We start from the raw sequence: 14,583 nt of genomic DNA, 5'->3' as shown, positions 1-14,583 counted from the left end.
CTTTACCTTTTAATGGAGGTGGGGGTGGGGGGAGAAGTGTTTCCTCAGACAAGATGAAGGATATTTCTTCCTGTTGCTTTTGGTCATTAGCCAGGACAATTGTCAAGCTCTGTGTTTGATCTTCTAAGGAAAAGCTTGTAATATCCCTTCATTCAAAGAGCTAAGTTTATTAGCCTTTTGACCTCTCCGCTATCCAGTGATGCCACTGTCTCTTTAAAGGTAAAAAAGAAGCCAGAAAGAAGACACAAGAGAGCCAACACCACCATTAAAAAAATATTCCTCTTTACTTGCAAATATACTGCATAATTACAGTTTTATACAGTTTTAGTACTTCATATAATTAGTATAAATAATAATGTACTATATATGTTTCTAAATGTGCACAAAGACACAATACTTGGTTGTTTCAGTTTGTTTGCTATAAAACACCATCTGAAAAAAAGAGATAGCATATAATTATAGAACTTTATTGTAAATTAATTTGTTTTGCTCTGGAATGATTCATTCATTTACATAAGGAATCTGTGGGAGAATTTATCCATCTGATTATAGGCAGCGAGTGCCTTAAAATCTGAAGAGATTACTCAAATGGGAGATACTACTTTTTTTTATCCTGCCATTATTATTTTTATAAATAACTTTGTCTTTTTCTTCTTCCTTCATTACTTCTTACTTGTGGCTTATGCCCATTGCTTTGATATGGTCACTTGACTAATCAATAAAGTTATACTTAAGTTTCTACTTCTTCTTACTCATATTTATATTCTGTGCCAAATGGGGAAGTATGAGGCAAAAGTTTGAATGTTTGTATTTGGGGAAATACGGAATTTACTTATTTTCTGGGGGGAAACCATGACCATATGTAAACATTGAGGCTGTAATCCTATTACCTGAATTGGAGAGGAAGTGCCTGTGAACTTGGGGAACTTGGGCAAAAGATAAGGCTTCAGCACTTCTAGAGGTGAACTCTTCCATGTAATTACTAGCTTTGAATAATAATATTTACAGAGCAATCTTACAAAAGGAAAAGCTTGTAACAGAAGAATGGTGTTTTCCAAGCGCTACTGGAGTCATCCCAGTCAAAGCGGAAAGCGGAGGGATGATAATGTATCAGCATTGGTTTGGCTTTTCAAAATGTGGTCTCCTGAAAGAACTGAATTGTGTCCGATTTTAAGGCATGCCAGTGAGCGGAAAAAAATTGTCAGGACTTCCTACACTCCACGCCTTATCAATCTGTTGTTGTTGTTGTTTATTCGTTTAGTCGCTTCCGACTCTTCGTGACTTCATGGACCAGCCCACGCCAGAGCTTCCTGTCGGTCGTCAACATCCCCAGCTCCCCCAGGGACGAGTCCGTCACCTCTAGAATATCATCCATCCACCTTGCCCTTGGTCGGCCCCTCTTCCTTTTGCCCTCCACTCTCCCTAGCATCAGCATCTTCTCCAGGGTGTCCTGTCTTCTCATGATGTGGTCAAAGTATTTCAGTGTTGCCTTTAATATCATTCCCTCCAGTGAGCAGTCTGGCTTTATTTCCTGGAGGATGGACTGGTTTGATCTTCTTGCAGTCCAAGGCACTCTCAGAATTTTCCTCCAACAGCACAGTTCAAAAGCATCGATCTTCCTTCTCTCAGCCTTCCTTATGGTCCAGCTCTCGCAGCCATATGTTACTACGGGGAACACCATTGCTTTAACTACGCGGACCTTTCTTGTCAGTGTGATGTCTCTGCTCTTAACTATTTGATGGAGATTTGTCATTGCTCTTCTCCCAAGGATTAAGCGTCTTCTGATTTCCTGACTGCAGTCAGCATCTGCAGTAATCTTTGCACCTAGGAATACAAAGTCTTTCACTGCTTCTACATTTTCTCCCTCTATTTGCCAGTTATCAATCAAGATGGTTGCCATAATCTTGGTTTTTTTGAGGTTTAGCTGCAAACCAGCTTTTGCACTTTATCAATCTGTACTGTCAATTAAGGTATCCTTCCAACAATGCATCTAAACCACTGAGCTTTTTGTAGATACACCGGGCTTCTCCAGTGGCAGAAATGTTGCCCCGCTAATAGCTTCCCTCTCCTTTTGGGAAGCGGTGTTTCCAATTATTTCCAATAGAGTTTGACTTTAGCCATTACACAGCATCCTTGAGACTGCAGTTTTAAAAAGCATTTTCTATCCAATCAGTGTTTTATTGCAGACATGTTAAGCTATAGCTTAAAAAAAAAGAGCAAAAATATACCTGTGATTTAGTAACTGTCTCATTATAGGATTACAAAATACTTGATTAAATTGGCATTGATAAAATAGCAATGACAGTATACAGAGCATACTGTATGTTTAACTCCTACTGTAACCAAAACGGCTTGATCTGATTTACATGTTTAATCTTTCCATTCTACTTCTGGTTTTATATCGTCTTCTCATCCCTTTCCTAATAAAATTCCAGACATCCAATTCAATTGGTTCATTATTACACTGTTGAATACACACCACCCCTTTTTCCAACAGAGCTGCCAGGAGGAAGCAGGGGTGGATAGCAGAGCTACAGATAGAGGATTCCCTGCGTTAACTACAGATGACCTATTGGTAAGTTATGGAGGTTTGGAACTACTACTTCAGACCACACCTGGGATATTTTGCAGGTAAAAGTTTAGATCTCATTTTGGGTCTGATTCTATATGCAGATGCATATGGTACAATATTAGCTAAGATAATATCTTTGATGAAGAAGGAAGAGTCAAACTCAAACAGAAAATGGAAAGAGAGAGAAAGTGTTGGACAATAAAATACTTTTATAACTTCATACATTACCAGTGCATGTTTAAGATAGAGTCAACTTTAACAGTGCAATCTACAAACCATTTAAGCCACAGTACTTAAGCCAGCTACCAGGTTTCTTTGCCTGGAGCCGTGTCCCTCAGCCTTGGCGGCGTGAAGATGTGTGGACTTCAACGCCCAGCCTTGCTGGCTGGGGAATTCTGGGAGCTGAAGTCCACACATCTACAAGCTGCCAAGGCTGAGGAACACTGGCCTGGAGAGTTACACTGATGCACCGAGAGCAACCTTGCCTCTTTCAGAACATGTGTTATTACAGATGCCCCTGTTGTGATGTTAATCTACTGCATGATGCAGACAGGCCTATTTCTTGCCCTGCATATCCAACCACCTTTGTGTAAGATGGGAAGGAACTGGTACAATATGGTTGAGAGGACCTACAACTGTTTACAGGTGGCCAGCAAGCTGCAGTATCTGGCATGGCAAAATTATTATCCATGGCGATTCCCCATGTGCAGAGTGTACTTATTTTTTGTTTCCCCCTATATGTATTAAAACAGCAGCCGCTTTGAGCCACTGCAAGACAAAGGAAGCATTGGGCAGTGTTGGGCTTCAGGGTTTAGTGACCGTGTCTACAGAACAGATTCCTTGATGTTTCACTGGCAGCTGTGGCTGGCATCTTCAGAGGCTACAGACCACAGGCAAATGAGCAGGGACTGACTGTGTTCCTGTCTTTATAGCCAGTGAGGTGTCCTGACTATATAGGCAGGAACCCAGCCCAACAGATACCAGCCGTGAAAGCCTACATCAAAAGGAAACATTTTCTACTTCAGAATATACAAGTTTCCTGGTCAAGGAGAAGGGTGTCATACAATTCCTACTGCAGAAGAGAGCAGATAGCAAGAAAGCTGTGTAGGTAAGTGTTCCTGGCCAGCAGTGGTGGTGGGAGGGTCTAGAGAGGACAAATGATGGAAACAGCATCACACTGATGCAATGCAAGCTCTGTCTGTTTTGTACATGTGCCATGATGTCACACACATACACAAAAGGGGCAGTCCTTGCATGGGGATGGCTTTACAGTAGGTTGCTTTTGTCATTTCGCAGAAAGCAGTAGATCCTGCAGATGCCTCTGCTCCTGGCTCCGCTTGCTCAATCCTTTTTGCATGTGTGGAATGTGGCAGGGCAAGAAGTTGAAATCAAGAGTCGGGGTAAATGATCTGTGGCTCGGTGCTGAGGCTCTCCTTGGCTCCTGATATGCAACTCACATAACAGCCAGATCCAATGATGTTGCTGGCTGTAGCACCTCAAGCATCACCGAGGGACTGAATAGTTGAATGCTCAACCAAGCAATTCTTGCACACAAAAACTGGCAGGCAAAGTGGAAGGTCCACCCAGAAGCTTTCTGTTTAGCATAGGAGCTTCAGTGGTTTCTACATAAAAGGAAGATGATTCTTTTCTAGAGAAAACATTCAAATATGCAATTTTCAGTGGGACATTCTAGGCACAAAGACTTCATGTGGGCGATAGTCACTAGTGCTCTGTGGAAAGATTCCCCTGCATTTCTTTTGCTCTTAGTTCTCATTCAGTTTGATGAAAAACATTTCCCCCCCGCAAGGAGAAAAGAATTTCCAGTGAAATTCTGGTGTACAAGTCACACGTAGAATCCATTCCCACAAGAAATGGCAATAGTCATTCACTTGGGTCTCTTTAAAGGAGGATTAGATAGATTCGTGGAGGACAGGTCCATCAAAAGCTATTCATCATGAAGACACTAGGTTACCTCTGCTTGAGGCCAGGATATCCGCAGGGGAAGAATGGTGGAAGGGGGCATTTTTCTGTCTGTTCTTTGTGGGCACCTGAGAGGCAACTGATTGGCCACTGTAAGAAAGAAGTTCTGGACTAAGGTGACTTTGGCCTGGTCCAGCAGAGTTCTTCTGGGTGGATGTCCTGTGTTCCACTATACAGTCACCTCTCCAGTTCCTGCAGTCCTGCACTTCAATCAATTACCAAGGAAAGGCAAAACGTCAAGCCTCCTGTAGGGCTTCTTCAGACTGGGAAGTGTGGGCAGGCAATAAAGTAAGCTGAAAAACAACCTGATAAATCCAAAGAAATTCCCAAGCACCTTGAGAGGTAAAAAAGGCAGAAGCCTCTTTGGTACAGGAAGAAACTGCAAGACAAGACTTTGACACAGCATTACTAATAACCTACCTTGCCTCCTTGTTTGGGCTATAATGTTTAGGGAAAGGAATGTAGTAACCCCCTTGACACATGGTCTTATTATCCACTGATTTTTCCATGGCTAAGCTGGGGTGTGTGCAAATATGCTGGCTTAAGTGACCTGTGGATCACTACCCAACCCCTTCTCACTCTGTCCAAAGCAGAGGTCCCTTTTTAATGATTGCCTTCTTCAAATGTTCTGGAGTCTTTCGGCATAGTCCTCTGTTTATAGTCTTCTCCTGATCCAAGATCCACATCCTGGTAGTTAGCAAATTCCTGAGGTAATGGAAACTCCTCCGCTGATGAATGAGTCCTGTGTCCAAACACCCGCTCTTGCAGCTCAGCAATGTCATTCCTGATATCTGCCATCATCAACAGCAGGAAGTCAAAAGAACCTGGTGGCCCCTAAAAAAGTTACAAAGGAGACCCCAAAGTTACTTGTCTTTTGTGTTACACTGAACTGGGCTCTTACACTGAACTGGATATTCTTTAGATGTGTTGGGCTTCAACTCCCATTATCCCTGGACATAAACTAGACCCCAGGCATTTGACTGCCATGGGTAGCAGCAGAAACAAAACAATTTTTATAGGGACCACCTTAACTATACTGGAGTAAAAACCAATATTAATTTTATTATGGCTCAAGGAATACTCCTAGTTACATACACTTCAAACAATTTGGTTATGGTGACCCTATTTTATATATTTAAAAGGGGGGGGGGAATGGAAAAGAAGAAGAGGAATGTGGGGGGGAAACCCTGTCAAAAGCAACATATTGGCCCTCAAGTTTGCAAATCTGCAGTTTGGGAGCATTTCTTGTGTATTTTATGCATGTGCAAGATGTTGGACAGGGTTTTGCATGTCCATAAAGTATGTTCCTTCACATCTTGCTACCTGCAATTATTTGGCTGGAACAGAACCTCTGTAAGTAAGGAGGACTGCCTGTCATGTTATACAATTAAGTAATTAACATTTAATTCAGTTTAGTTACCAATTAAAAAAGGATAAACGCTACAATATGAAGTCCAGTTTTCTACCTAGTCCTCTAATCAGTGGCAGGCACACACTGAAGACAGGGAAGGCAACCATTTTGGGGCCTTCAAGAACAGCACCTCTCCTGGACTCCTCTTTGCCACATTGGCCACTCTTTTCCCCACCCCTTCAACAAACCTGACCATGGGGTTATGGCTACTGTATCTGGCCAGTCCAAGCATTGTAGTCCAAGAAGATGATCCAAATAGGGGAAGGAAGGAAGGAAGGAAGGAAGGAAGGAAGGAAGGAAGGAAGGAAGGAAGGGGCTAGTGAGAGAAGAGCTGCTTCCATCAATGCTGCTACCAATTCCCTCCTCCTCCTCCTCCACTCCCCCATCTTCTTTGGGGATTGTTGCTACTTGCTTTCTTCCTCTTCTTGTCCTCCTCCTCCTCCTCCCTTCCTTCCTTCGTGGAAGAAGGAGAAAGAGAAGAGAAAGAGAAAAATAGGCATGCCATATCTGTGCTGCAAACATCAAGATGCTCCCTAGATGGCAGCAAAGAAATACCAAAAACTCTACCTCTTTGCTGCCTGCTAGTGGTTGCCCAGTGTTGTAGCCCAGAAAAAAAAGCTCCAGTAAAAACACTGCATTGCTTTCTTCAAGTTTGGGTTGCTGACACGTTCATCAGGGTAAAACTTGAGTTGATCTACTCTGTGGCATCATAGCTAATTCAGAAAGGGAGAATTCCATGCTTTCCAAGGTAACTGGACTGCAGCACTCTTCAATTTCTAGACTTCTGAAGCTCAAATATATCAATTCTAAGATACCAATAATGGCAAATTTCCAGTTGGCAAAACCTGCCATACATTAACCTAAGAAAAAAGATACTCATGATGGCATAATTTGGAAAATTAAAAGCTTTCTCTCTGATAGTTGAAGCTTCCTAAGTAAAACAAGAGTGGGAGACTTCCCTCTCCCTGAACTCCAAACAGTGCATTAAATTTCTGGAAGAATGTACAGAGGAATGCTACATATGGTATACATTGCCGGCAGTAAAACATAAAACATTCAGTTTTAAATATTAATTTTACCCCAAACACTCATCTTAACTAAGGTTGATCTATCTAACCCAGTTGTTTTTCCTAAGCATAATAGATTTAAATTTTTAAATCATCTGAGATCTTTCTCTAGGTATTCTTAATGTAAGTTTCACTTAGTACCTCTGAGCAACATTGAAACCATCTAGGGGAGAAACAAGCTCATAAATCCTAGCAAGATGGAGCTGCTGTTTGTCCATAAACTTCTTGGCCTCCCTGAAACATAGGTCTCAGTTGTGCCTCTAGTGGAACCATGCTTCTCCTGAAGGAGCAGGTCCATGACTTGGGGTTCCTCGTCAACTTTTTCTCCTCCTCCAAATCTCAGCAGGAAACTGATAATCCAAGAAACCAACCTAAAAACTCACATTAATGATGTACCGTATATTAGAAAGGAGGATTAGGTAACAACACAAGAATTCTAGCAACTGACCTCCTTTCAAATTAAGCCTGTTTATATTCTCTATGCCAGTGGCAAGATGTTTCATCTTTATATTTTAAGTGTGATGTGAGGCAAAGGGTGTGAGAAGCAGAGACGGCTTTGTGCTTCCATGAAAGAGGGACAAACTGTATCTGCTCATATTTTGATAACCGCCAATCCCCTTTTCAGCCTGAGAAATAGTTTCCACATTCTTCTGGATTCAGGGCTCCTGCTTAAACAGCAGTGGAGACCATGGTGAGGACGGCTTTTGCCCAGTTTCAGCTGATGTGCAGTTATGGCTTTACTGGGACCAGGATGCATCAGCAACAGAGACTTCAGCCCTTAGCACTACAATTTAGTACAACTGCAATGTGCTGCATATGGACCTGTACCAGAAGCTACAGGTGGTACAGAATGTGGCTACCAGGCTGCTGGCACATAGGCTGTTATCGCAAGATAGCAGCTACTTTCTGGTTGCCAATCGGCTTTTGGGCTCAATTCAAAATGCTGGCGCTATATGGCACAGCACCAGGTTATCTTATGGACCCCTCTTCCAAAATGATTCTGCCCATTCTGTCATATCGCTGAGAGATGACCTGTTTAGAGTCCTGTCCCCATATGAAGTGAGGGGAGCATTTGCTCCAACATAGGTCTGCTTCAAGATGACCTCAGCACTGTAGGATATGCTGGCCCTGAAAACAGCTTGACCTTTGCATGTCTGGTTTTGAGAAAGCTTTTTAAAACCTTCATTTTTAAACAGGGTCTTTGATGATTTTGATTCCTAATCAGGAACGATTATTTATTTTTATTTTTTTATTGTGTTGATTGTTTATATTGAGTAGTATACACATCTTACTAATTAATAAATGTATATGTAAATAGCACATGATGTTTGATCTTTATCTGGCATTGGAACTAACTGCCATGTAAGAATTATTAAGAAAAAGCTGATGGGGTATCAGATTCAGACATGTTTTGAAAAAAACAATAGAAGTTTAAGAATTTTTATATCATTCCATAGGAAAACCATGAAGCCCTGGTATTTTGCCCTTCTTTATATTATCAATAATATGTTGAATTTCTTCATACTGGAAAGACTCAGAAAGTAGGATTATCCAAACAGAAAAAGCTTTAATTCATTTTCCATTCAATCCTTATCTTTTTTGTAAAGCTTTGAATAACATTTTTGACATCTTAAATATATCTTTCTGGGCATTCCATAGTTGTGCCAAATCACTTAAATAAAATTCTAAGCTTTTTACAGCTTTAATTGATGTGCCATAAGAGTATCAAATTGTTCTTCAAATTCCTTTGCTATAAGCATGTTAATGCAAAGTTCCTTTAACAGAAAGCAATTTATTTAATTTATATTTAGCACTTCGCAAGTTCTTGTAAAGAACTGGAGATGGGTGAGTAGGAAATTGAGACAATTAAAAGCTTAAAAATCCTGTTTATCATTTTTTTCTTGTAATTCTCTTTTTTTTCCCTATAAGAAAAAAGAACTCATATCCTGCCTGTGTCCCACTCACTCAGTGACACAAGAGGATGCTGAATTCTCATTAATATTTTAAAAAATGAAAGCCTGCTACTCATTTGCTTTTTAACATTTTTGACATTTATCCAGGAAACAACCAAATACCAAATGTTCTTTATTTTAGAGGAATTCCCCAGTTGCAAAGAAACCACAGCTGAGAAGTGCTTATACGCAGTGTAAGTTATATGACAGTCTGTTACATTCTGAAATAAAACTGAGAAATTTTACAAAATCCAATCAAAAGCAATTTTCTTGTACAAAAGATATAAAGGCATAATTTATTTTACCGGGAAGCAATAATGACTGCTCAATAGTTAAAGCCACCTTACACACATAAAACAACCTCAGTGCTAGCTAACTAAAAACATAAAGAACCTAACATTGAATCAAGAGTTTCATCCTATCCAGTGATCAAAAGGTTGTAAGCAATAAGGGCAAGACAATTTTAAAAATATGAAATACATAAGTGTCTCTATCTATCTATCTACTACTAAAACCCTCATGTCTGTTCGAACTTTGTAACCTTTAACCAGGTGAAACAGTGCATCGGAGGGCAACAATTTTTGAACCAAGGTACCTCAAATGGGCTAACTTACAGAATGAATCCAAAATCCAGGACCCATGACTCCCATGGAATAGGAATTTGGCAAATCTGATAAAACATTTTATGACATAAAAATGATCATAAAACATTTTATGATGTAATACAAAATGTCATAAAACATTTCCTGTGGTCAGCTCCTGATGCCTGACTGGGCTATTTTCAAACCAGATACATCTCTGAATATCTTCCTCAATTTTTAAGAACTTTTCCAGTTAAGGCAGTACCTTAGAAACTCTGCCACTGTTGAAAGCATTGAGGAATCTGGTAAGGAAATAGCTCTAAAACAATGACACAGTAGGTCACGGGTTGTCTAGTATAAACCAGGATTGTAAATATTATTTCTGTACAGGAGCTGAAGGTGCCTCCTAGAGGTTCCCCTTCCACTTTTCCCCACAGCAACAACTCCATGAAGTTGGTTGAAGTGCAAGAGAGAGAGATTCACTCAAAGCCACCCTTTGAGCTTGCGGGGCTGAGGGGAGACCACAACCTGGTCTTCCTGGTTCGCACTCCAACACTTTAACCACTGCACCACCTTGGCTATCTGGCTAGTTACTCAAACAATTATTTTTTCAAAAGATTTAATAAGGTCACCACAATAAGGCAACATCATCCTTTGGAACATCATCCCCCTAGAGGTTAGATTGGCCCTGATCCTACTTGTGTTCCAGGAACTGCTGAAGACTTGGTTTTGCCATCATGCCTGGGGATCTGGCTATGGCGATGGTTGTACTGCTTGTGATGTATGGATGGGTGTGTCAATTGTAAATGCCGTTGATAATGTTTTCTATGGTTTTTAATTTGATTTGAATATGGTTTTAAGGTTATTTGTATTTTTTTATTATGTTTTGTTGTGGTTTTAATTTTGTGAACCGCCCAGAGTCACATACGTGAGATGGGCAGCTATATAAATTGCACGAATGAATGAACAGCCTTGTCCATCTGTTTTATTACAATATATATAAAAATAATAAAGGCAGGATAAAAAAAAGTATCTCTCTGTCTGTCTAACAAATGAGGCATTCCTCTAAAATAAAGAACATTTGTATTTGGATGCTTCCTGGCTAATGTATGAACAGATTACATTTGCACTGAGATTAGATTTGGATGTGATACTTACCGGTGGCCCCTTTTCTCCTGGTGCACCTCTTTCACCCTGTAACAAACATCATTCTGGTTAAGTTGCCTTAATGAAAACTGAATCATAACTTGTTGGTCTCAAATCAAAACTCCAAACAGTGCTATTTTCACACTTAGAACTGCCTACTGTAAGATCCTATGTATGTCAATTTAGAAGACAGAGTTCAATGGGACTAATTCTTAGTTAAATGTATACAAGATGGTAGCTTCAGTTTCTCTTCTTGACCAGATTAGGGAATCAATTTTTTGTAGCAAAATTGGTATATTTGATTACCTACCAAAGATAATGCTTGCAGCACTTTCTAAGTATGTTCCATGAGGACAAAGAACTATTGGTTAGACTCAGTTACTCATATTCATAGGACACTCACTGAAATTAAAGGGACTTGTTAGTCATGACTAACTTAATTTCCTATTGATTGCAGTGGATGTATTCTAAGCATGCCAAAGTCATGATCCAATTCAATTAAGCCTTAAACTACTTCCCTAGTCTTAATGTCATTTATTATTAAGCATAATAAGCACAACTACAACATTTATTCTGAAATCATTCAGATCAGCAAGTTGCACCCTACACTGAAAAGCTCCCTTCGAAACTTAAAACAATTATAACACATTTATTTATTCACTTTATGGGATAGCCTGATTGAAATGACTCAAGGGAGTGTGCAATAGGTTGAAACATCACTGAACAAGGCAAAACAATACAGGACAAATACAGTAATAACATGTTGTGAAATACACAAACATTCAAGTTCTTAATACTTTCCTGAAAGTCAGCAAAAGATATACGACAGGCAATACATGATAAATCATAGATTAATAAACAGTGACTACTGCATCAAAATACTTTTTGATGTCTCAAATTGCTATTCCAGTAAATTTTTTCTGTAAGTTTGTGGGTTAATGTCTGTGTTAGTTAATTCTATATTGATTACTGGGATACATGTTGGGAAAAAAACTGAAATGCACTCGGAGTGGGAGTGGATGGGATCAAAATAGCCAACCCTGTTATGCACTAACCCTTTCCACCTTCCAAAATTGAAAAAACTAGAAATGACCTTTTATACGAAAGAGAAGGACTCTTGCGGGGAAGAGGAGAAGGAGAAAAAAAAGAAGAGGACAAGAAATTGTACTTCTGACCTTTGCTCCATCTCTTCCTGGTGCACCTGGAGGACCCTAGAAGATAAAATTGCATTCCTCAAAAACCTGGTATCAGTAAGATCAAGAGACTATACCATGCACCAGAGCCTTGACCACTCTCAGATGTGTGGACTTCAAGTCCCAGAATTCCCCAGCTGTCCACACATCTGAAAGTGGCCAAGGTTGAGAAACATTGCTGTACACACTTAAGAATGGAGACATAATACTGACCACAGGTCCTCTTCTGCCCTGCTTAATGTGAGACAGGTCCGGGGATGGTCCCATTGGCCCCATAGCTCCTCTAGGGCCTGGCACTCCTGGAGGACCAGGGGATCCAGGAAACCCAGGGCTCCCTTTTGGACCTGCAACCCCTGGAATGGAAACAAGACAATGCAGTTAAGAATGCCAGTAGCTTCCTTGGACAATTTTGCATAAAAAGGGTATTTATGGTTGTTTTAAGTCAAGAATTGGAAGAAGTAGTTTCAGGGCTGTTGACAAGGTTTTTAGAAAATTACAAAGACATCAACCATGGGAAAAAAACCCTAGCTAATAAATAAAAGAGGAGTCAACAGCAATTAAAAGTACTCCAGAAGTGCTTGAAAGGCCAAGTGAAGAAAAACAGCTTTTTTCTCAGTGCCAAGAAAATCTGGATGTATTTCACACTACTATTATATAACTTGATGAACTAGAAGTCCAGGATACAATCCCTATATTAAAAAGAAGTGAAATTCAAATAATGCATAACTTTCAGCAGCAGTTACCTGCCCAGGGACACTGTCAGATGTCAGGCACGGAATCCTCAATAGACCTATTTGTAAGTGGAAGTGAAAGGCCAGCCTAGTTGTGAAAAGACCTCCTTTAGGCTAAGGGAAAAGGCAGAGAGGTGGCCCACGAAAGCATGTTTTGAATTCCCAATGAGGAAAACGAAATTGGAAGCAAAATTGCTTCCATATTAACATCTCCCTTCCCAGATCAAACCCCATATATTTAGCACAAACCAAGTGCACTTTGCCTTGACACTGACAATATCTGCCATGTTCAAAATTAACATAGTTCACACCACTCCACTGTATTGTGAACTTAATATTCAAAGTTCGATTTAAACTAGCAGTCTTGTGTCCAAATCATTGCAAATATTGCATATTTATTTCTTTTCCTGAATGTACTTGTCACAGTCGCCCTCAAGTCCTGCTGTGCTGCCACATTGTGGCGGGGAGGGGGCGTGTTCCTGGGAAGGAGAAGTGAAGAGCGTCGAGAGTGCATGCCAAGAGCATAAACTCCCAGCAGGGTCACCCAAGGCATGAAGGTCATCCCAGCTGCCCAGCTAAAGCAAGCAGGCACCTATACTTGGGAGCAGTGATACAGAGGCAGATGATGACTTTAGTGACAATGTCAAAGGCATCAATTCATACTGCACGGGAGAAGGCAATGGTAAACCACTTCTGTATTTTTACCAAGAAAACCACATGAATAGAAAATATAAAATGATTGACGATATAGTGCTGGATGATGGGTCCCTCAGATTGGATGGCACTCAACATACCACTGAGGAATTGCTGAGCATCTTTTGGAATGCTAATGGTGTTTATGACGTGGCTAGATTAAAGCCTTTCGGATGTCTAGTTGCTGGTGTTGCCATACAGGAAAAGAAAATCCAAAGCTGCAAAGATAGAATTACAGTAGGAACATGGAATGTAAGAAGCATGAATACAGGAAAGCTCAACACAGTGAAAGAAGAAATGAAACGACTTCAAATTGACATCTTAGGCATCAGCAAATTAAGATGGGCTGGGCTTGGACACTTTCAGTCAGAAGATCACACTGTTTATTACTAAGGACATGAAAAACAAAGAAGAAACAGTGTTGCTTTTATAGTTAGAAGGGTACTTGGCTACAATGAAATCAATGACCAAATACTATCAATTAGACTTCATGGACAACCCTTTACTATGACAATCATTCATGCCCCAGTCACTGATGCTGAAGTGGAGGAGGTTGATGACTTCTATGATCAAGTTCAATTTGAAATCAACAGAACATGCAAGCAAGATGTGCTGCTTGTGACTGGAGACTGGAATGCCAAAGTTGGAAATGTGAAAAAGGAAAATGTAGTTGGATTGTATGGCTTAGAAAACTGAAATGGAGCAGGAGACCAACTTACAAATTTCTGCCATTCCAATGATTTCTTCATAACTAACACTGTCTTCAAACAACCAAAATGATTCCGCTATACCTGGATGTCACCAGATGGAATATATAGAAATCAAATTGACTATGTTAAATTCAATTATAGCTTCAAAGACATGGCCAGGTGCTGACTATGGAACAGATCATGAACTGCTCATGTGCAAGCTCCAAGTTAAGCTAAAACAGAAGAAGAAAGCCAGTCAGTTTCCATGATATCATCTTGAACATATACCCACCATTTTCAAGGAGAACATCAGGAATCACTTTGAAGTCCTGAATTCATTGACAGAGAATCAGAGGAATTATGGAATGAACTTAAAGAAGTTGTTAAGGAGGAATGTGAAAACAGACTGCCAATAATGAAGAAAGAGAAGAAAGCAAGCTGGATGTCAGAACAAACCATGGAAATTGCCAAGAAGAAGAGAGAAGCCAAAGCCAAGAAAGACAAAAAACTCAGAAAGGAATTTAACAAAGAGTTTCGGAGAGCTGTTAAAAAAAACAAGAAATTATTA

General features: G+C 40.1%; 1 protein-coding gene across 2 annotated transcripts in view; it reads right to left on the bottom strand.

Moving 5' to 3' along the window:
• Positions 1–260: 260 nt before the first annotated feature.
• The window catches only part of CCBE1 (collagen and calcium binding EGF domains 1), a 172,841-nt gene continuing 158,518 nt past the window's right edge, over positions 261–14,583 (bottom strand). For both annotated transcript variants that reach the window (XM_063295778.1, XM_063295779.1), the window contains exons 8-12: positions 12,116–12,255; positions 11,885–11,920; positions 10,722–10,757; positions 1,945–5,386; positions 261–1,224 (exon numbers count right to left, since the gene is read on the bottom strand). In XM_063295778.1, coding sequence (XP_063151848.1) covers positions 5,156–5,386; positions 10,722–10,757; positions 11,885–11,920; positions 12,116–12,255 — 443 coding nt within the window. In that variant the 3' untranslated portion in view covers positions 261–1,224; positions 1,945–5,155. The remainder of the gene's footprint in view (positions 1,225–1,944; positions 5,387–10,721; positions 10,758–11,884; positions 11,921–12,115; positions 12,256–14,583) is intronic.

This window comes from Candoia aspera, chromosome 2, assembly GCF_035149785.1.
Source record: "Candoia aspera isolate rCanAsp1 chromosome 2, rCanAsp1.hap2, whole genome shotgun sequence".
NCBI lineage: Eukaryota > Metazoa > Chordata > Lepidosauria > Squamata > Boidae > Candoia > Candoia aspera.
The sequence above is the reverse complement of the archived record's forward strand: the minus strand, read 5'-3'. Positions and strand labels throughout refer to the sequence as shown.